Source organism: Pomacea canaliculata, linkage group LG10, assembly GCF_003073045.1.
Source record: "Pomacea canaliculata isolate SZHN2017 linkage group LG10, ASM307304v1, whole genome shotgun sequence".
In the NCBI taxonomy this organism is placed as follows: domain Eukaryota; kingdom Metazoa; phylum Mollusca; class Gastropoda; order Architaenioglossa; family Ampullariidae; genus Pomacea; species Pomacea canaliculata.
Genome location: NC_037599.1, coordinates 22,433,816 through 22,456,579, shown reverse-complemented (window position 1 = coordinate 22,456,579; position 22,764 = coordinate 22,433,816). Strand labels below are relative to the sequence as shown.

At 37.3% G+C, this 22,764-nt stretch overlaps 2 protein-coding genes across 2 annotated transcripts in view; one reads left to right on the top strand and one right to left on the bottom strand.

The window, feature by feature from the left end:
- LOC112574494 (lipoamide acyltransferase component of branched-chain alpha-keto acid dehydrogenase complex, mitochondrial-like) overlaps positions 1-3,405 on the top strand; it is a 10,246-nt gene extending 6,841 nt beyond the window's left edge. Inside the window, 2 exon segments of the mRNA XM_025255621.1 lie at positions 697-768; positions 1,449-3,405. Coding sequence (XP_025111406.1) covers positions 697-768; positions 1,449-1,616 — 240 coding nt within the window. The 3' untranslated portion in view covers positions 1,617-3,405.
- On the bottom strand, positions 3,322-22,764 carry LOC112574492 (L-threonine ammonia-lyase-like). The gene is made up of 13 exons (XM_025255618.1): positions 22,621-22,764; positions 17,717-17,899; positions 17,108-17,178; positions 16,476-16,521; positions 15,824-16,009; positions 15,566-15,621; positions 15,101-15,263; positions 14,675-14,765; positions 13,355-13,430; positions 12,779-12,904; positions 12,189-12,356; positions 11,402-11,459; positions 3,322-7,032 (listed from the first exon to the last, which is right to left on the bottom strand). Exons 1-13 carry the CDS (start codon positions 22,639-22,641, stop codon positions 6,910-6,912), a joined length of 1,368 nt encoding a protein of 455 aa, XP_025111403.1. The 5' UTR covers positions 22,642-22,764; the 3' UTR covers positions 3,322-6,909.

Below are 22,764 nucleotides of genomic sequence, written 5' to 3'. Positions count from 1 at the left end.
ATTAAAAAAGATTAATAAGTTAGATGCTGTAACATTCTCATTATTATTCTTGATCTTTTATGGTCATTTTGTTACTTTTTTGCAACATACTTTTGCATGAATTTTATTAGTTAAATGTATTCATTTATACTTAATTTCTTTCATTTTCATTAGCTGTGTATTCTTTAACCTGTGGCTTAGTGGCCATGTTTTGTGTATTATGGCATGTTGTTGTTAGCTAGTGTTCTTAATTTTATTTCTTTACTATGTTGTTGGTCAATCCAGAGTGTGAAGTCTGCTTTGGTTCTGATGCTGGCATAAAAGTGCTCTGTTATTATAAAAGCTTGTTGGCTGCCTTGAGTGAAGTAGGTTAATAACAGATGTTTAAAAAAGAATTAAGGTGACATCTGCTTAAAATTTTTAAGGTGGTCATGTGCTTCCACTCATTATTTAAATGATGATAAGCATACACACAAACTAATATATTCACTAATAAACTTTTGTACATTATTGGAAGATCTGGAGTGAATCTCTGAATATTTAGCTTTGATGAGTTTGTCATCACTTATCCATCTTATCACTGTGATGTTCCGTAATAAGCAATCTTTCTCCTAGCTGGTGATGTACCACTGGTATAATGTTCAAGAAAGACATCACCACTCTGTCTCATCTAAATGATTTATTCTCATCTCCTCTGTATGATTTATTTGCTCTTAGATTGGTGGCACTTATGCTCGACCAGTAATCATGCCGCCAGAGGTGGCAATTGGAGCACTGGGAAAAATTCAGGTAAATGAACAACAGGTTGTTGCGTTTTTTTTAACTGCTTGTGTTTGTGTGTGTGTATGTATACGCATGTATATGTACAAATATTCAAACATGTAAAAAATATGGGTGATATCAGTGATGTTTATTAACCATTTTATGTTTTGATTTTGATCGTCAATGAGTCTCTTTTAATGTGATAGACCTGTTTTTTTTTGAGGCAATATCAAATACAATTTCAGTTCCTTGACCTGGGCTCACTACTGTATTCCTGTAATTTCGCTTCTTGAATGTTGAGAGTGGGGACAGTATGGGTTAGATGTCAACAGGTTTGCCATGATAATCATGTGACAGTATCATCAGTACCCTTTTGCTAAGCTTATGGAATCCAATCTTTCCACATTTGTGCACTCCACACACACACACTAGCTCTCCACATGTGGACATGGCATTAACTTCATCTTCTTTGATTTGAAGAACTGGATCTCCAGCCTGTGCTGAATGTTTTATGTGATTAACATTAGTTCATCAGCTCTGCACTCTGAAGTACTGCTGAACAGGAAAGTGTCCCCAGCTTATTGATTTTTTATCCTACTTATCTTCATTCACTTTATCTGTGAATTTACATGAAGTTCACAATTCTTCTTTATGTATTCCTTTTGTGCTGTCCTCTACCCTTTTGAATTTTCATGACCTTGTTGCAGATCCTTCCACGATTTGATGAAAAGGGGAATGTTGTAAAGGCTCATATAATGAATGTTAGCTGGACAGCTGACCATCGAGTGATCGATGGAGCTACCATGGCACGCTTCTCAAACCGATGGAAATTTTACCTGGAAGATCCTAGCACTTTGATTATGGATTTGAAATAGCAGTTTAGGTGTAAATGAAAAATAGGCACATACAATAACTGCTCACTGGGATAGGAAAGAATTGTTTTGCTTGCAGCAGGTGGTGAAATTGATCGGTTTGGTATGCCTGAAAGGATGAATCTTTCTGAGCTGGCTGTCAGACTGAGTGATGAAGTATGAAAGTACACACATTTTGAGATAATGCTCTATATTTCATAAAGAGAGCAAAATTATGTCCTGTCAGCCTATGTTTAGAGTTTTACTTTTTGCTGTTTTTTTTTTTTTTTTTAACAATGACACTCCTATTTTTCTTCAACACAGTTGATAAGTTTCAGGGCAGCAAAATCAATGAAAATATTGTGGATCTGACACTGTAGTTGAAGACAAACCTCTTTAACTTCTTCTGAAATGTCTGTTACAGCCATCAGTACTGGTACTTTTTTGAAATGGCATGTCTACTTTCACAGTTTAATCTGTAGTTTTATGTTGAATATATTGTGTAGTTTGCTTCCTTGTCTGTATACCAATTGGGAATATTTCTTTAAAAAAATGATATGAGTATGTTTTTTTCCCCAAGTAAAATCAGGTAGGTTGAAAAAAAATCAAATGAGTGTCTAAAATACAGACTTTTCATAGAATTAACCATGTAAATTTCAGGACAGTAAGGTACAGCAGAAATGCAATTTATCTCTTGCTGTTATATGTAGTGTTTTATATATATGTGTGAAAGAAATATTTTGCATCCCTTTTTATTAATTTTATTAAAAGCCACTGTTGTTAGAGGCAGACCTTCATGCAATATTCTATGATATAAATAGCAGTATCTATTACCTACCAGTGGCACAGACCGAAGTTGGCATTGTATTTTATTAATGCTAAACATTATACATAGCTTTGAGATGTTTTTTTTTTTTTTAAATCATCATTGCATCAATGAAATATAATGTACTGCTGGTCAGAATTTTCTTTCCCTAGATCATTTTATTGCTTTGTGAGAAGACCAGTATTGATATACTTTTACCTTTTTTTTGTTTACTCAAAATGATCTTTAATTTAAAGAGGTTGTATTGTGGTAGGTTGAATGTCTTTTTGAAAGATTCATGTTTAAAGCTTCACTTTTTTTTTTTTATTTATGAAAAGGAAGTAATGGCCTTAGGTCACCATTGCTGCAGAGCAATACTTATGCAGCTGCTGTTGTCTTGCAGCTAGCTGTACCACAGCCCTCTTTATTCAAACCTAGATAATGCACAATTTTGGCCAGCATGTTTGATATACAATTGTTTTAAGTCAGCCCAGCTGCTGCAGTCAACAAATGTTATTGCTTCTCTGTCGTCAGAGATGAATCAGACAAGCCCACTTCTCTTGCTTATTCTTATGTGATACTAACTTGATGCATATTTTGTTTTGGGAGCTGTGTACGTATAGTGTTCTTGATGCTTGCATGTTATATGTCAGACTTGTAAGTCATACAAAGATAAGTGCTTTCAGTTGCTATAAATCTTTCAACTGTTGTTGAGTTCTACGAATTACATCCACCAATCAACTAAGCTTTGGTTGGCATTCTTATGTAGGGTAAAACATATTTTCTGTGGCCTATACATGCCAAGATTGCAGTTATTGGAGAGTGTTCTGTGAATGTGTAATATTTTTGCTTAATTGATTTTTAAGAGTTTAAGCAAGTAGAAATATGGTTAAAGGAAAAAGTGTAAAGCATTCATAAGCATACAAATTAATATTCTTTATTCCTCTGAGATCAAGATTTTGTACATGTGGATTTCATAGGTAAATTAAAAAATAAAACTTTGAAAGATATTCTCTGTATTTTGTCCTTTCTGAATACATTAATCTCTAACCCATCATCTGCCGTAAGCATACATCATTCATACTTTTTTTTAAAAGTCATTAAACCATCAAATAATCTGTTCCAACAAGGAAAGGTTGATTGTGTAATTTCAACTTATCAATTTTTATAAAAACCCAAAGTATTAAAAGCATATGGATACAAAAATCTTTGAGACTGTCACTTTACAAAAAACTTACTTTTACAACTTTGTGTTGTTTGACTGCAGACGACCAAAGTTCATGCATTTTCCAAATATGAAAAATTATGGCTGAACTTGTTTTTTCTGGATTTGATAAGTTTGTATATCATTTGCAAGACATGCTCAGCTACAAGCACTCAAGTGTACTCTCATCTAGATAATTTGTGTTTTAACAGAACAAAATCATCCAGCTGGTAGGCATCTTATCATTTAATTGCTGAAGAAGGCATGTGGAGATATGTCAAAAGCTCCAGTGAGTGCTACTTTTTCCTTGAGTGTAAAGGCTTGGTATTCCTTCTACCTTCACAAGTGTTCACAACAAAATTTTCAGCAAATACATTTCAAAAGTGGCATACCTATACATGTACGACAAACAAAATGGCCGTTAAATGTTCTTGTATTCAAATTCGTGAATTTGTTTTTAAGTTGACTGAACTTTGCAAAACAAAATTTTGTACTGAATGTCCCTTCTCCTCAAATGTCTATCCTATGACAAGAGAGCTTGCAGGACTTTACAAAACCATCTAGCTGGTAGCCGTCAATTTCTTCAAGTTTATCAGATAACATGGCCAACACAGAAAACTCAAAACTTTTAATAAACCTCTCTTCAGCTATTGAATTCCCACCTTTATTAGCCATGAACACTCAAAAAAAGCCAGCAGTGATACATGCACTCATTGTTTTTGTGACCCCTCCAAAGTACTCATTACCTAAACTACGATAACCTTTCATTCAGCCTAATTAAAATTTTCTTATATGGGTGCTTTGCACTTGGTTGTATTCTGCATTTTTTATTTGTTTTATCTTTGTACACTGTTTCATCATATTTAAGATGACGTTTGCTTCTAGTAGTAGAGCTCACAGTGCAGATTTTCTCCCGTCCTAAAATTACAGATGAAAAGAACATCAGGTGACAGGGCTTTATATGGTAATCATAGCAACTACCTGGAGGTCTCTGGTTTTAAATCCCCCTTAAATCTGTATTTTAGGCAATGGCTTTGCAGGGAAATTATAGTCACAAAATGAGACTTTCCTATTTATATATATACACACACACATATGAAATTAACCAGTTCCACTGATATTTAAGATGGAGTGCATAACACTTTGTAATCACCTCTCTCCAATAAAAATTAAACACTGTCAGCTAGTTATACTCCACAGTCAATCTCAATGTTCAACTATCCATTTGTGGTTCAAAACAAATTTTTCTTAACACGTGAAACCTCAGCACTCCTAACATATCTTGCTAACTTCCACCCATTTTGTATCTTACCTCTTGAATGAAAGTAAAATTATCATCCATCTTATACTTTGCCAAAAGAAGGAAATAAAATATTAATGACAGCAGACCCATACAGCTCAAGAATATTCTTTTATCTTTTCTGTATGTGCTGTGGAAATGAACATTCAACAAATAAACTCTAGAGTATGCAAAACACTTTTTTCCATATACACTGTAATGTGGCATTGCTACTTATAGGTGGAATGTATAATTTTACAACAAAGTCTTCATGAAATTCATAAAACAAAAATGTGCATTGTTTCTTATCATGTACAACTGCCTGCGCAGCATCTTTAACAATAATGCAAAATTTCTGTCTTCAGAAAGCTGAGATGAGTGAGAACTTCTGTTCAAAGAGTTTAGTTTAAATATTTGCCCAATGTGTGCAGACAGACAGCCAAGTGAGAAAAGAAGTTAAAGATACAAACTTTTATCTAACATGCATGCCATAGTCTTGAGATTCAATTTGAGAAAACATCATTACAGTCTGATATGCTGTTGCTTAGTAACTGAAAATGTAAAATAATCCTAACAATGAAGCTGAGATTAAGTGTTCTCAAAACACACCTGTTGCATCAAACATGTGAAATTCAATTTAATAAAAAGCAAACTTGTTAGGTTTTGCAGAATTTGCGTATTTAAACAATAATCATAGTTTTTGTATCATACAACTAGAAAAAGATAAATATTTCCCAGAATAGTTTTATGTATCTTGTCTATATGTATTTTCCCCAAAACTAAATGCCAACAGAAATTTGCCTTATTTTGGTGGACAATGGGCACACATCTGCATACATTTTCCAATTCAATATTTGGATTAACATGTCATGTTAAATGTTATGATACAATAAAATAATTGTAAACAATCCTGAATCCAAATATTGTTGAAAATCTGAGTTATATCAATGCAAACCAGATCAGCATAAATAACCCTTAAAAACATAAACCATCCACGATTTAATCCTCTCTATGTGAAGCTTTTTGAAAGGAACATGATGAGGATGTGCTTCAAAATCAGTGGTCATTTCCATTTGGTTTAAGAATATAAAAAGCCTAAATGATATTTAAAGTAACTGCAGCAGCAATGCTGTCAGTCTTATCAAAAAAACAACCAAGAAAATAACACATGAAAGGAAAATGGAAAATCTCAATTAGAAAATACCATTTTTAAAACACAAAGACTGTTCAAAGCTCTTTTTTTTCAAAAAAGGGTCACAAAAATTTGCAAGTGATATAACTGTAAGTACAATTTTGTTTGTAGATTTTCTTTGTCAATTCAGCATTTTTTGTCAATTTATAGCCATTTATTCATTGTCATGGATTATCACCATATAAACATAAAAATTAGCCTTTTGAATTTCAGAAGTATCTTGTTCTGTGATCATACGTTTTACTTACACGCTAAATATATGTAGGTATAAAAATGACATCCATTTTGAAATAATATAGAATCACTGTCCGTAAAAATATTTGTAATATTTGTTCTACAAGAAGAACCCCACAGGCTCAGAGATTCCACGTGCATTTATATGCCAATGCCTTATAGTTTTAAACTAAAAGGCGCAATGAACTTTCATGATGTATATATTATTCAAATTTGAATTCTGAAAGTTTTATTTTATTCTCCCTAGGATTATTTTACTTTCTTTTGAATAAGCCCATTACAAAAATGTGATAGTAATTATGCACCAACAAAAATACTTAAGGTGGAGACGAGAGGGAAGACCAAATATTAAAGTAAAAAAACTCTATGTGTGCTTGCACATCACTTGATGTATATAACCACACACACACATATCCATGCACACACGCAGAGGGGCTCATTCATAGACATTTAAACATTTTCGTGAGGGTTTTTTTTTTTTAGCCCTTCATGATCTCACTAAATTTAGAAATTCATGTCATATACTTGTATAGCTTGTACAAATACATACTGATAATGTCTTAATGTCATTATTTCTGTGCTTGCTAATGGTGCCATTTCACATCACTCTACATCAATGACACCACAGTGTTCTGGCCCCCATATGACATGAGTGTAGATCTCACGTAAGCGCTTCTCCAGCCGCCTGCTGTGCTCAATGTCTGTGGTTTCAACTACACATTTCACCTGCACATCACGTAGCACAAATTATTTTGTCATTGTTATCTCTTTTTAAATCTACAGACAGCAGAAAAGATATTGATTGCATCAAATTCATTGATTGTACTATTTCTGAGCCTTCTTATCCGAGTGAAGAAACTACAAAAACCTTTTGTAATGGGAGATGTACACCACTGGTGACAACAATGCTGTTTATAAAATATGCTGGTCGGAATGGAAAATGTTGGTTCTTTCAATGCAACACTCATGCAGGCTTTCTTATGGTTCAACTTTAAAGATGTGATTACGAGACATTAATCCTCATTTTACTGATCTCCAACAGAACAAGCAGCATGCCTTATGCTAGTAGTTAATAACTCTGGAAATCACTGCACACACCTACAGTTCTGAATTCACATCATCCCAGTCTTGTAATTCCTTTCAGGTGTAGAACTGATCAAGATACATAGCATAAGTTTATGTGATTTATGTTGGTCAACAGGTACCTCTTAGGGAAAAGGCAGTATATGATTCCTTATGTTGGCCAAGGAAAGATAAAGGAAAGAAAGTGAGGGTAGTAAGTGTAAATGGTTTACCATGTCTCTGTATTGCATGAGGCAAGTGAGCCCTTCCCTCTCTTTCTGCCATCCTTACCTCCCCTGATACACCCAATGCGATTTCTGATAGCAGCCATTTCACACTAACCTTCAGCTCCACTGCCAATCACAACTACCAAGCTACAGCAACTCTTCAGATTTATAATTTACTCCAAAGTAAACCTACCCCCCCCCAAAAAAAAAGAAAATTAATGTATCAATATCTTTCTGAGAAAAATGCTGGAACTGTTTAAATTAATGGTTGGACAATCTTTTTTTATTTGGAATGCTGACACAAACATAAATTTAATCTGAGGATGTTGCATGCTTTTCCAAAAATCTAGAATAAAAATATCAATTTGTTTTCTTAAAAGTCCAGATTTTGATACATATTGTTGATTGCCCCCCCTGTGGGACCCCGGGGTATGCTTGCCTAGCAAGCATTGCAAGAATAGGGTCCCTGCCATCCAGCCAGGCATGTCGTAAGAGGCGACTAAGGTGGACACCTCACCTAGAGGTAAAATAGGTTGTGGTAGGGCTAACAACCCCCATGTAAAAAAAATCCTGTTACAGAAGACTAAAAACCAGAGAACTCGTCACAAGATGGCGAAGGTAATGAAGCACACCAGAGACTGGACTAATGACACGACAGCCAAACCCGAAAAAGGAGCTGGCGCCCCGACAGCGGATTTACTGAAGCCGAGGACAGGAAGTTGAGGGTGGGTGCTGAACGTCCAGACCTTGTACCAGACTGGCAGGATGCTCATTAGTCAAGGAGTTTGACAACTACAACTTGGACATCCTGGAGTCAGTGAGGTCAGATGGACCGCACGGGAAAGAGGAGGACTAGCGTCAGGACATACCATCTTGTTCTCAGGAAGATCAGAACGCTCAGCACTCTGAAGGAGTAGCTCTCCTCAACAAGAAAACGGAAAAGCACTGCTGGAATGGAAGCCTTATGGACCAGGCTTTTGAGAGCAAGATTCCATTCCAAGTACACCAAGCTGACAGTGCTAGCCTGCTATGCACCAACAAATGACTCTGAGCAGAAGACAAGGATGGCTTTTTACGATCAGCTCCAGGCAGCCTCAGAAAGCGTTCCAGCCCACGACATGTTGCTCATCATCGGCAATCTCAATGCCAAGGTGGGAAGTGACAACACCTGCAGGGAGCATGTCATGGGCAACATGGAATCGGAAGCATCAATGACAACGGAGAGAGACTGGCAGACTTTTGTGAAGAAAAAACCTACTGATTGGAGCACACTCTTCCCACACAAAGACATCCACAAGGCAACATGGACATCACCAGATGGGATCACAAAGAACCAGATAGACCATGTCATCATCAACCGAAAATGGAGGAGCTCACTTCAAGATGTTAGAGCCTACAGAGGAGCAGACATTGCCAGTGACCACACTCTTGTGATAGCCACAGTTTCTCTGAAGCTGTGTCGATCACGAGGAAAACAGGCACGTCAGCAGAGAGTGGACTCCGGCAAACTAAAAAATCCAGCCACGAAAGGGCCTTTGCTATGGAAGTAAAGAACAGGTTCCAGGCACTAGGAGACCAACAAGAGATGACCTTAGACGACTTCAATCGAGTCTTACAGGAATCAGGAGAGAAAATACTGGGCTTCCACGGAAAAAGAAAGACAGTGGATCAGAGAGAGACATGGAAGAAGATAGAAGAGAGAAAGTCAGTCAAACAAAGAATCAACAGCACGAGATCTGAACGCCTGAAGAACAACACAGACAAAGATATGCAAAACTGAACAAAGAGGTAAAGAGGATGACAAGAACCGACAAAGATATCACATAGAGAAACTGGCAGATGAAGCAGAAATGCAGCAAGTAAAAATGACCTGAAGACACTGTACAAGATAAACAAACAGCTAAACAACGGGTTTAAGAACAGTGATGTGCCAGTGAAAGACGTGAATGGTAATGTCGTCGAGGGAGAGGCAGGAAAACTACAGCGCTGGAGGAGCATTTTGAGTCAGTTCTGAACAGACCAATCCCCTCAGCTTGCAGACATCCAGCCAGCAGCTATAGGACCTTGACATCTGCACAGACCCACCAAGCCTGAAGAAGTGACAGCAGCAGTCAAGACAATGAAGAGCGGCAAAGCACCAGGGGCAGATGGAATAACAGCAGAGATGTTGAAAGCAGACGTGAATGTACAGCTCCCAAGCTGACTGAAATCTTCAGGCAAATTTGGGAATCAGGGCAGGTCCCTGTTGCGTGGAAGACAGGGCTCATCTTCAAGTTACCCAAGAAAGGAATCTTGGAGACTGCAATAATTGGAGGGCATAACACTTCTTTCCCTCACCAGCAAGGTCTTCAGCAGATTGTTTTGTCAAGACTGACGGCAACTCTGAGAAAGACCTCCGACACAGCAGCAGGATTTCGCCCTGGGCGATCCTGCTCCGAACACATCTTCATTCTGCGACAGATTCTGGAGCAGAGCAACGAATGGAACACACCGCTGTACATCAATTTCATCGACCTGGAGAAGGCTTTTGACAGCATCCACCACGAGTCTTATGGAAGATCCTGAGGCATTACGGAGTCCTGCAAAACTTGTTCAGGTCATTGCAATGCTGTACAGCGATTTCAAATCCCAGGTTGTCTGTGACACGGAGCTCACAGACCCCTTCAACGTCAGTACCGGGGTGAAGCAGGGCTGCATTCTGTCGCCGTTCCTCTTCATCCTGGCCATGGACTGGATCATGAAGACTTCCACCGACAGCGAGAGGAGAGGGCTCAGATGGACCATGACTATGACAGCAACAACAGCACTGGAAGACTTGGACTTTGCTGATGACATTGCCCTGCTGTCACACCGCCACAAGACATGCAGGAAAAAACAAGGCCTTCTCAGAAACAGCTGGAACCTTGGCTTGAAGGTCAGCACAAAAAAGACTAACAGTATGAGAGTGAACGCCAGAGTCCAAGACAGCATCAAACTAAATGGAGAAGAGATTGAGGAAGTTGACAGTTTCACCTATCTTGGGTCCAAAATGTCAAACACTGGGGATGCGGAGGTGGAGATTCGAGCCCGACTGGCAAAAGCCAGTCAGGCCTTTGCCTCACTCAGGAGCACATGGAAGGCAAAAAAACATCAGCCAGAAGATCAAGCTGAGAATCTTCAAGTCAAATGTGATCAGCACCCTCCTTTACGGATCAGAATCTTGGAAGATGACCAAAACCATCAGTAACAAGCTTGACGTCTTCCAAAACAGATGCCTCAGGCGCATACTTAACATCTTTTGGCCAAACACCATCACCACGAAGAACTCCCACCGAAGAAGTGAACCGAGTCCATCACCACGCAGGTTCAACGAAGGCGTTGGCGATGGATTGGACATGTGTGCTCCGCCAGCAGACAGCAGACCTTTCCAGAGTCGCCCTACGATGGACTCCAGACGGCCGAAGAAAACGAGGCCGCCCAAAGGAAACTTGGAGAAGAACAGTGGAAAGGGAGATGAAAGGAAAGGGCTGGACATGGGGTCACCTAGAGCGTGTTTCAGCCGATCGACATCGGTGGCGGACTCTGGTTGAGGCCTTATGTGCAACCTGATGCACAAAGAGGAATAGATAGATAGATAGTTGATTGCCCATTTAACACACGAAGAGAAAACTTTATTTCAGTTTTTGATATATTTTGTTGATTGCCTATTTAATGCACTAAGAGAAAACTTACTACCTAGGTTATTGTTTTCTCCCTTAATTATTGAAAGAAAAAGAATTATAGCCTTATTGATTGCTCTTTCATGTATGTGAGGAAAGCCTGGTTACCTGAACAGAGAAGACATCAGACTTTAGCCATGCACGTTCATGGAGGATGTCTTTAATGCTGAAATAAAAAGGATAAAGAGCATTCTAGTGGGTATACAATAAAACAACATCTGCAATATGGTTTTGTGTCAAACATGTACCAATATAACATTCTTAACTGTCATCCCAACTTTCCGCTACAGAGTGCCACATGCACGGAAAACTGCCTACCAGAGGTCTTTCATGCTAGCAGTAATCACCATCCTGAATAAAAGGCACAGGGACTCATGGGCCTATCATATGAACTTTTTCAGAGAAATTACATAATCTAGTTCAGGAAACTTTCTTCGCAGTGAAGCCACAAACATTCATGGTTCACTATCATCACCACTCACATGTTTGAAAGATTGACAGAAGTTGAGGCTTTGGATAAAGTTCATATGTGTGAGAGGGTATAGGTATGTGTGTGTGACTGTGTTTAATGTTGTATATGGTGTGTATAAGTTTATTATATATATATATTATGTTCACATTTTAAAATTATTTTGTGAGTAAAAGACAAATTTCTGTCCTAGATTATACCTGGTACAAACAGTAAAGATTGACTGATTGATTGATCATTATTTTAATCTCTTACTATTCATCTTGAAATAAACCAAATACCAAAAGGCATCCTAAACTCTAAAGATATACACAAAAAGAATAAATCCACACATGTACCCAGTCTAAGTGAAACCCCTTACATGAAGTGATAAATTCACTGATGAGCAAATGACCAGAAATTTATAAACCCTCAAGTATTGTATACCTGACACCAAGGTCTGCAATGATTTTTGTCAGTTCTGCAATCCCACCTGGGCGGTCGCTCACAGTGACCACAAATCGGACAAGCCTGCCCTCAGTTGCAAGTCCTCTTTCCAAGACCCTGCCTAAAGCAGTGGTGTCAATGTTTCCACCACAAAGCAGAGCCACCACCCTGTGATTGAGCAAAGATTCAAATGCAGATGAGGTGTATTAGGTTTGTCCACACACCAAGAAGCCAAGTGTGTTATTACTACAAATTACACATTTACCTTCACTGGTAGGACTAACTGATGAAGATAGCCAAAGAAAGAGAGGAAAAATAGTGTGGGAATGAAGATAAGGGGAAAAGATTGTAAAGAGCCATTTGAGTGATAAAGAAAAATTAAAGGCAAAATGAAAAAAGCAAGGGGGAAGATTAAAAATGCAGTTTTAAAAAATATTTACAACATGCAATGACATTAATAGACTAAATTCACTTTATACTATGCTATTTAAAGTGCTGCTTGAAACTTTTGGCAAGCACTTTTCACATTCAGCGTTAATAATACTACTCTACAAACAAGTCATTCATACAACAATCTAGTCAAAACGAACTTTTTGCCTTTCAGTTCTGGCACCAATCCCTGGATGATAGCTGCTAACCCTGCAGCACCAGCCCCTTCCACCACTGCTTTTTCTTGTTCTATGAGTCGCAGGATAGCCAATGCAATGAATGCCTCTCTGTGTGGAAAAATAAGAGAATAAGAATGATAAGCTAGAAGTCTCATTAGTGGTAACAATGGAAAAACAGGCAAGAATATTTTGGATGGTTTATTAGTCATGACTGAATACCAGACAAGAATATTTCAAATCTTTCTTGATTAGAACTAAATAACACAAGAACATTTTTGATGGTTTATTAGTCACAACCAAACAACACAAGAAAATTTCAGTTGGTTTATTGGTCAAGACTCCTGCTTCCATCCAATCGTAGGACAAAGTTTTTAAAGTACATGTACTGATAAGTTAGAGCTACTGTGCATGAGATCAATTACCTCTCAAAATGAGTTTGAGACCAAAATTTTTTTAATACAAACTTTCATTATCATGATATTTAAAAACACATTTATTCATAAATATTAGAAACTACTTTTGTAGAATTAATTAAAAAAACATGCAAATTTTACTCACTTGACAATAAGCATTTTGTCTATAAGTGTTTTTGAAGTGTGGAATGCATTAACACCTATTGTTGGTACTGCCAGACCTGTAAACAACAATGTAATGAAGGGTATGCAAACATTATATGCATATACAAATATAAATACACATATCAGAATATGTAACCTATGCATTAAATCAGAATATATATTTATATATCAATCAATATATACTATCACAATGAACAACACTGATACTGCTATATCATTTATTAATACACACACACACAATCACACAAAAAGCACTTGTGTGAATAGAAACAAGACACAGAGACATGCAGATGTTTTACCAACAGCTCAACAAAGTTACCAAGACAGCACTCAAAAAGAATATCCTCATTGCCAAAGACATCCACTGTCACTGGAATTCCAAGGTCAGCCCAGATGCTTACCAGCAATGGGCAGGAACAGAGGGTATATTTGGCCTTGGAAAAACCAATGACAGAGCCCTCAGACTCAACTTGGCCAATAGCCTACATTCTCACAAAAAACAACGAACAAAAAAAAAAAATTGAGGACAGCAACTAGGCACTTGCCAGAAAGATTGGTCCATAACCAGACTTCATCTCACTGCCTAGATGCATCAACTAGGCCAAGACAAGGACATTTTCAAATACTAGGCAGCAATCATAACCTTGCCTTAATGAGCCTGAAGTTGAAGCTGAGGACGAAGTACCACTTAAACATCCCCCAAATTAGCTTTGATTTGGAGAAGCTGCAAGATCAAAGCATTGTGGAAATCTTCAAAGCCAAAGTTGGAGATAAATTTGCTGCAGTGAACTTGGTGGACTGTAATATAGATACCCTTGCTGGAAATATCGCGGTGCTGCTGTCAACAGTCCAGGAAGTGCTAGTCATCACAAGAAGCAAAACCCTGGGTCACAAATGACATCTTAAGCCTCTGTGACAAAGTAGGGCCTTGAAGAAATAAAGAAAAAGCAAACCCAAAGCAGCTTCCAAGAACAAAGAAGTGAATTATGCTATTAGGAAAGGGATGAAGACACCCAAGAAGAATTGGCTTGGGGACCAGTGACAGACCATACTGGAGGGAATAATATGGGGTGACAACAAAAAGGCCTACTAACTACTGAAGATGTTCCCCAAGACAGGTCAACACAAGACCTCAGTCATCAAAGAAAGCAATGTCTGCCTTCTCACAGAAAGCTTTTCTCCATGTGTATCTCCCCAGCGACCGGTATCAGTCAAGGGAAAAACAAATGAATGAGACGTGAACAAATATTTAATGAGGCATACAAAATCACAGACAGTCTAAAAATAGGAACAAACCTACCATCAGCTAAGGTGGAACAGCTTTTAGTGTAAACAGGCTTTCCTGCCTTAAGCGCTGCAGAGAAACTGGCACATCTCTCAGATTCCACCCCCTGCAACAGCAGAATCAGCATCAATGCAGTAAAAATAAAAAAATACAAGTTGCACATGCACGCATGCATATAAGCGTACACATACACCCAGACCCACCCTATAAACATGTAAGTCAGCGGTTCTCAACCTGTGGGGTGCATCCCCCTGGCGGGGCGCGACATGCTTACAAGGGGGGCGCGAAGGTGGTCATTTTTTTTAAAGTTTCTTATATCGGTATTAGTGAAATTAGCTTACATCGCCTGCTAAGGGGGGTGCGCGGACATATCTTTGTTCATCAGGGGTCGTCAGAAGTAAAAGGTTGAGAACCGCTGATGTAAGCTATGTATAAACTTACAATGATTTTGACATTAGGGTTTAGGGTCTTTATTGCTACGGCTATCCCAGCAATAAGCCCCCCTCCCCCTACAGGCACAATGCAAGCATCAATGTCAGGTACTTGTGACAGGATCTCCAGTCCTATGGTTCCCTGGCCTGCTAGGATGTGAGGATGATCATACCTACAAAAGAAGCAGAGGTTTCATTCCCTGCGCAGCAATTTTTGCATTTTATAACAGCATAGTTAGGGTAACAGCTTCGACTAGGTTGATTTTTGCTGGTAACTTTTTCAGATTTTGTTGTCAACTATCACTTTATCGGTCAAGCTTATTCATACACGACATCAGAGTAGCAAAATAGCAAGGGTGATCAAGTGGATACAATTTTATAATTGAATAGTTTTAAAAGTGCCATGGCATCATGACAATGGAAGTGGAAACAATATGGCATATAATACACTGCAAAATAAAGACATTATTCATACCCGTTGATATATACAAGGCCTTTCTTCTTAGCAAGACACATTGCATACTTCTTGGACTGTAAAAATAAATAACATATGTCAAAGATACTACAGCCCACAAGCTCAGAAATCTTACTTTTTAAATTAACGTTTTTGGTAGAGTTAAAACATAAACAATATAAGTAAATTTGCATGTCATAAATGCAATGTAATAGAGTTAGAAACCTCAGAATTTATCAAAAATATAAAAAGTAAATGCCAGATTCCAACTGGTCTGACCTCTCCAATATCATCCCCTTTGACAATGACATTTGCTCCAAACTGACGACAGGCTGATAGCTTCATTATTGGAGCCACTATAGGCATGACCACTGTTACAGGAATTCCAAGGGAGTGTCCATGATAAGACAGGGCTAGTGCATGATTGCCAGCGCTGGCAGCCACTACACCTGCTTCTTGCTGTTCCTGACAACCAATAAATCATCATAAAGAATTCAGGATGCCAGACCACACAAAAGAGACACATTCCTATCAAATAAATTTGAGAGGAAGCAAAAACGTATCACCAATCACAATGCTGGAAGAGTCATCTTGCTAGATATGTGATGCAGCTGAATGCAGTCAGTGGTAAAGATCTCTTAGCCTAAATGTCAACAAAGTGATTCTCCTTTTGAAAAAAATATGGCAAACAATTTTATCACTCTATCCCCAACCATTCTCCCTCTTCCTCCCCACCCAGTCTGTCAATCTCAAGTTTGACACTTCTCTTTTAGCAGTAATTTATTGTTAACTCTGTTGCAGTTGCTGTATTTTCCAGAGGAAGTGGCTACATACTGTTAAGAATATTTGGAGAGCTGGCAACAAAGATGTACCTCTGCTACAGCCTCTGAAATATAATAGTTACACAAAAAAGAATCTACAGTATGCTTACTGGGCTAAGTTGCAAGAGAGTGAACCGTGCTCCTCTCTCCTTGAAACTGAAAAAAAAGGGAAAAAAAGTAAGGAAGGTAGAAAAATTATTCCCTTTAAGACCAGCATAAATGATAACTGAAAACTGCTAAGCTACAAACTTGAACAAAACTTTTGATTTGTTTATGGTCATCTAAAGGACCTTAATTTTGCCACCATCTGTAAACTTACTTTTGTCAGTTGTTGAAAAGTTAATGTGATATTGAGCTTCAGAAAGAGAAAAAAATCTACAAAAACTTTATGCTACTCAGTAGCATAGGAATTAGGGGACAGATATTGAGGGGACAAGAATGTGAACATTGTTCACCATGAGCATGGAGTTTTCCCCCCTTCCCCTATGGTCCAGCATCTTCCTACGCCACTGCTACTATATTTTAACAGCAGACCTGAACCCTTGCCTTTTCTTGCCTTAGCATTTTTCTTATTCAGAAGATTTTGCTACAAACCTTAAGATTTATTATCATCATCATTCTTAATTTGAAACATGTTTTTTCCCAGTGGGGATGAGATAAACTTATTTTTCTGCTGGCTGGTCAGATGCCTCTGTTGAAATGCTTTAGTTATAGTCATGTACTGTAATCCAAAAAAAGTTACCTCCCAGTGAACTGTAGAAATTCTTTTTTAAAATACAGTTCCATGCCAAGACTTTGAGACATCTGTGACTTCTGTAAGTATATGAAGAAGAAAATTTCTTCAGAGGTTACAAAAGAATAACATTTGAACATGCTTTACAAGGTTCACAAGCAACTGAACAGATGTGCCTATTCATTTAATACATCACATGTGGAAGAAACTTATAGCAAATCAAAACTGTCTAGATCAGGGGTGCCCAACCTACAGCCCACAAGCCATATCTGGCCCACTCACAATTTCATTTTAAGGGCATGATTCTGGCAAAACCACCATGTTCTGTCCCACGAGATTTTAGATCATGCCCAGTGCAGCCCTCAGGCAAGAAAAGGTTGGGCACCACTGGTCTACATCACATCATAACATTATTATTTTACATAGTTGTACATTGTACAATAACATAAAGCAGTCTGCTAAGAGATTGGATTAAAATATGCATGATGTTTGTAGGGGTGAAAAAACTTTCCACTCCAGCTATATTTAACTAATATTAAAATGAGGAACAGTAGGTATTAACACTGGGTTCAGAAAAGAAAAGGAACTAGCTGAAATTGCTAGTGCAAAAGGCCATACCGTACATGGTGTTTGCTGAATACCATCGCGGATTTTGTAAGCAGCTGTGCTTATCTCATAAAAGTGTAAACACAAAGGATTTTCTGGGTCGCAATATTCATCTTTCAGATCTTCATCACAGACATCATATTCTGCATCATCATTGTCCCTGGTGCTCGATGAACATGAGCCATTTAGCAGATGCTGGCAAGACCAAAGTGAGAACTGTCAGCAACAGTGGCACATTATCTCTACTCCGCTTCTTACTCTGAGGGTCACATGTGATTTTAATGTCTACAAGAATTGTTTAAGTGTCAGAATGTTAATGAGGCAATGATCAATGAGCTGTGGATTAACCAGATGGAGTTCGCCTGTTTTTGTGTAGTGACCTTTTTCGTAAGAAAGTATGGGTGTGTGTATATGCGTGTACCTATCTGTATGTGACAGATATTGTCGATGGCCAAGTACACTAATTGTGCTGTAAGTAGAGAATGTTTTATCAGTATTGTGTACTACCTTATATCTTGTATATTATGTAAGTCTTGATATTAACATGTGCATGCACACAAACATGCTCTTTAATTTTTCTTTCTCTCTCTCATACACAGAAATCCATGCATGAACAGTAGATTGCCAATACTGAGATACTTAATTATTATCTTTACTCTGTAAGAAACGAAATATAAGCTGTTTACAGTTGCAAGGAAATTTCTCAACCCTAGCTTTCTAATGTTTTGGTGTGACCAGACTGTGGTATTATATTTCTCATTAGTATATAAACCCTCTAAAGTCAGATCTGACTTCATTATATTTCTGTTTTGCTTCAAACCGACACTCGTTGTTGTCAGGGATGGGGAGTAGCTGTAGCCGAGCTACAGCTACTGTAGCTGGCTACAAATTTTGTAGCTTGTAGCTTAGCCGGCTACAAATTTTAAAAAAGTAGCTTGTAGCCGTAGCTACATTTTAGAAAGTAGCCGTAGCTTGGCTACATGTTGGCTACTTTCACGACCATTCGTCGACAGCGTGTCAGCAAGACGACGACAGCCACTGCTCTCACTGCTCGGTGTTTGTGACAGCCAGACACCCACGTTTCTCGAACGCTCAGTAACCGGAAGTACTGTGTCGTCCAAGTGGCGGGAGCGGTATTTTGTTTCATTTGAAAAACGAAGATGGACGTACCCATCAATTTCCAGCCTTATTTGAATTTTTTTACATTTTGCGAAGCCACAAAATGTGGGTATAGTTTCAAATGCAAGAATTGTTGAGAGATTGTTCAGTCTGGCAGACTTATCATGACAAAAGCTGCGCACTAGGTGACAGACAGCAACTTCGAGCCAAAGTTCTGGTCAAATTCAATTCCATGAAGGACTAAAAGAATGTACATTTGTTTTAAGGTTACCGGTACACTCCAAAAATTAAAATCCATATTATAAATATCTTTAGGGGTTTTTAAATATAGAGTAACAAAATAACATAAATATAGCACTTTAAAACTGTTTTTGAGTACCTAAAGTGAAAATTGTGACTTTAATCAACGTTTTTGTTTCAAAACGTACAAGCATTTTAAAAACAAATTTACACAATACCATAAGTCATATACCAAGGTTTTGAGTTTTTTTTGTAAACTAGAGGCACTGATAAGAAAACTGATGCATAAGGCGTTTTGATATCTCAAGATTTCTAGGAGATATAAGAAATCAGACATGGTACCCCCCGACTCAGTGTGAATGTGGCAATTAAATATTTAGAAAATATTTAGAAAAATGTTAATTTTATCAAAGTAATGTTTATACCATATTTCTCAAATGCATCACTTTGTAGCTTATGCATTTCTAAACAAAATTGCAAAATTTTACTGCTGTAGCACAAGCCAATCTTGAGAAATATGTTTTTATAGTTTAGGACTGGATGTCAAAAACGACAAACAGAGAAATTCAAGCTTAAAGATTTAAAATAAATATATCTTGTATCAGATCATTTTTGAAAAATATATTTCAGTGTTTATATGCTACATTTGACATCCTACTATATAATTAAAGCCTATTCTAGTATGCCAGGACTATACTTTTCACCCTATCAGCTTTTGGAAACAATTAGTTTGTGTTCTTTCTTTGTTTTTCAGTGTCAGTGTTAGAAAAAAAATGCCTTATGATCTGCTTGCCTAAATTAGATTAAGCAGTGTTTTACTTATATTCCATGCAAACTCATTTATTTCAATGGTCTGTTGTTCATTGTCACAGTATTGATAAGAGGTTGACATTTTTCATCACACACATAACCTAACTTATTGAAAATTCCACCAGGTACCTGATACTTAAGCATCTGTTTAGTTTTCATTTCTAAGTAATAGGGAACAAATAGTTATAGAAACAAATGTTTATCGGAAAAACTTATATATTTCTTTTTGTCACTAAAACAGGATGAGGAAAAAGATCCAGAAATGTTTAATATAATCGTAAAATATGTGTACTTATTGTGTGAAAAAGGCCGGGGAGGAAGGGTGCAAGGAATGAAAGCATTTATGGATTCACTAAATAAAATTGTCGGTATATCGCAGTTCTCCGTTTCATTATTATAATAAAAACTTTGTAAAGCAAGTAATAGTGTTTTGTGTGTATGTTTGATGTTTGTGTATGTTGCTACAGCTAACTTGTTATAACATCAGCTTTTAAAAGTAGCCAAAAGAAGCTGGCTACATTTTAAAAGTAGCCCAAAGTAGCTGGCTACTTTTTGGAAAATTGTAGCTGTAGTGTAGCCGGCTACATTTTGAAAAAAAGTAGCTGTAGCTTAGCCGGCTACAAATTAAAAGTAGCTTGCCCATCCCTGGTTGTTGTATAATGGTATTTGCGTCTGTACAAACATGAAGATAAAACTTCACTAAAGCCACAGACATAAATTTTCATGTCCTGTCCTGGACACGTTATATTGTATTGTCCTAGTATTAGATTGCGCAAATACACTGGCGCTGAAAGAGTATCTTAAGTTGGTTTCAGAAATGGGTTGCTACCTGCTATACTTTATGTAAGTCGGTCAAGAATGTAACAGGGCTTAGGACTCCACACGTGTGTGCGTGTGTGCGCGCGCTTTCGTATATTGTACATGCATGTACGTGTGTAGCATGCGTGCTCAGCAGATGCTTATATCTGCTAATAATATAACAAAAAATTTCAAAGACTTTAAAATCAAGCTGTTAAGTGATTTTGATGCAACATAACTCAATCGATGTGACATCAGTTTGTTAATATTTTCGATGGTTGTTTTGAAAACACGTACAGCTCTTCTGTTCAGTTTCAACATGATCGATGTGTGTGTGTATATATATATATAGGTAATACAAGTTCATGGTTTTAATCACGCTGCAAAAACTGCACAGGAATGTGAAGTGCATCGTAAACGACAATCAAAAGTGTAGTATAGTAGTTGGGACTGGCTATTATTTTCTTTCGCCTCGATCGTGGCTTTTTTTAACGTCCCCTCTTAACCTCGCTAGAACATTGTCCGGGTCTGAGTTTTAAGCAGATTCAATATTATATGTTATATTACAATAATATAGTATGTTAGCCATCAAAACTGTAAAATAGGTTTACAAACTCTGGACTGTTATCTTAGAGTTCTTGAGCTGTTCAAATTTGGTGCGTGTTAAAGTATTAAAAAGTTTCAATTCGCAGCAACTCTGTGAAAAGTAAAATTTACGTTTTAATTGCGTTTTGTAACGTAACAACATATGACGAATACTTAATTTCTATTTGAATTTTAAGTAATATTGTGTGTTAGTAAGAAAATAGATGTCATCGCATCTGAGAAAAATCTTGACATTTGAATAATCGATTATAAATTGATGGGTCGTCCCTCGATCGATCCACCCACGAAACTTTCCCTGTGGAGTAGATCGATCGAGTCTTGAGTACTTTAGTCTATCAGTTTAAGATATATCTTCACATTCTAAAAGTAATTTAATTAGTGGCACGTCTTTAATTGTACTCTTTCTACTTGCACAGTTTGCTTCATTTACTAATATACGTACTGATCATGGCATCTTAAAATTTAAGATCGTACTCCATTGACATATATATTCCTAATATGTGGACGCACAAGTGTTTATAATTTGTACAATTAAAAAAATATCTTTCTATTCAAATAATTTAAAATCATCCCAATAATAATTCCAACCATTTGATTTGTCTTACTTATAACCACTCTTTGAACATATATATATAGGTATCAAAAGATAACTCACAGTCAAATATATAATACTTGCACCTCATCGCTCCTTTTTATTTTATATGTGAATCTTGGATTATTTTTACCTACATGCATAACCCCACACTTTTATCTACTGATGTATAATTTTCACTTTTTTTTTTTAGTAGCAAGTACTAGCAGTACTAATTAATGTATCCTTGTGGGGTGAAGGTCGTTTTTGGAGGTGTGTCCTTCCAATCCAATCGGATTGAATTTCCATAGTTACCTTGCCGCACGTTGCGGCCTTGACGAATGTTTAGCTAAAGAGTGAATGGTTGACAAATAGATATGTAACACAAGTGACAATAACGAACTATCTGCCAACCACAATAATTTCAAATCCCGAAAAATCCAATATATATATAGTTACTTAAACTTATAGTTTAAAATAATTCTGACAAAAAGCAGGGTATGCAAGCTCATTGAATAAAATGATTAATTAACGATATTTGTATAATACATGATAAAAGTAATTGAGGATAAACCGATCTGCGTCAAAATTGCAACCGTGTAGTTCGCATAATATTTGATAAAAGTAATTGAGCATAAACCGATCTAGCTGTGTCAAACCTATGTATGTATAGTTAGAAACTGATTTTCCCGCAGATATTCGTAAAGTTTACTACATTACAAGTGTTGAAGTATTGTACCTCACAAAAATGTAAACTTAAGAAAAAACATACCTGAACGTTTTTTCCTTCCATGCGGCCTGTCTTGTACTGGACAAGCAATGAAAACAGCTGTTGAAAGCACAACTGTGTCTGAGGATTCAGCCTTCTAGATGCCGAAACTGTGGGTGCATGCAATGACGTACCCGTCACGTGACA

Coding starts and splice junctions, on each gene's coding strand:
- LOC112574492 (XM_025255618.1), bottom strand. CDS start 22,641: ATGGAAGGAAAAAACGTTCAG. Junction 16,522..17,107: donor TTTCTACAGTTCACTGGGAG/GTAACTTTTTTT, acceptor CTTTTTTTTCAG/TTTCAAGGAGAGAGGAGCAC. Junction 12,905..13,354: donor GACAAAATGCTTATTGTCAA/GTGAGTAAAATT, acceptor TTTTCCACACAG/AGAGGCATTCATTGCATTGG.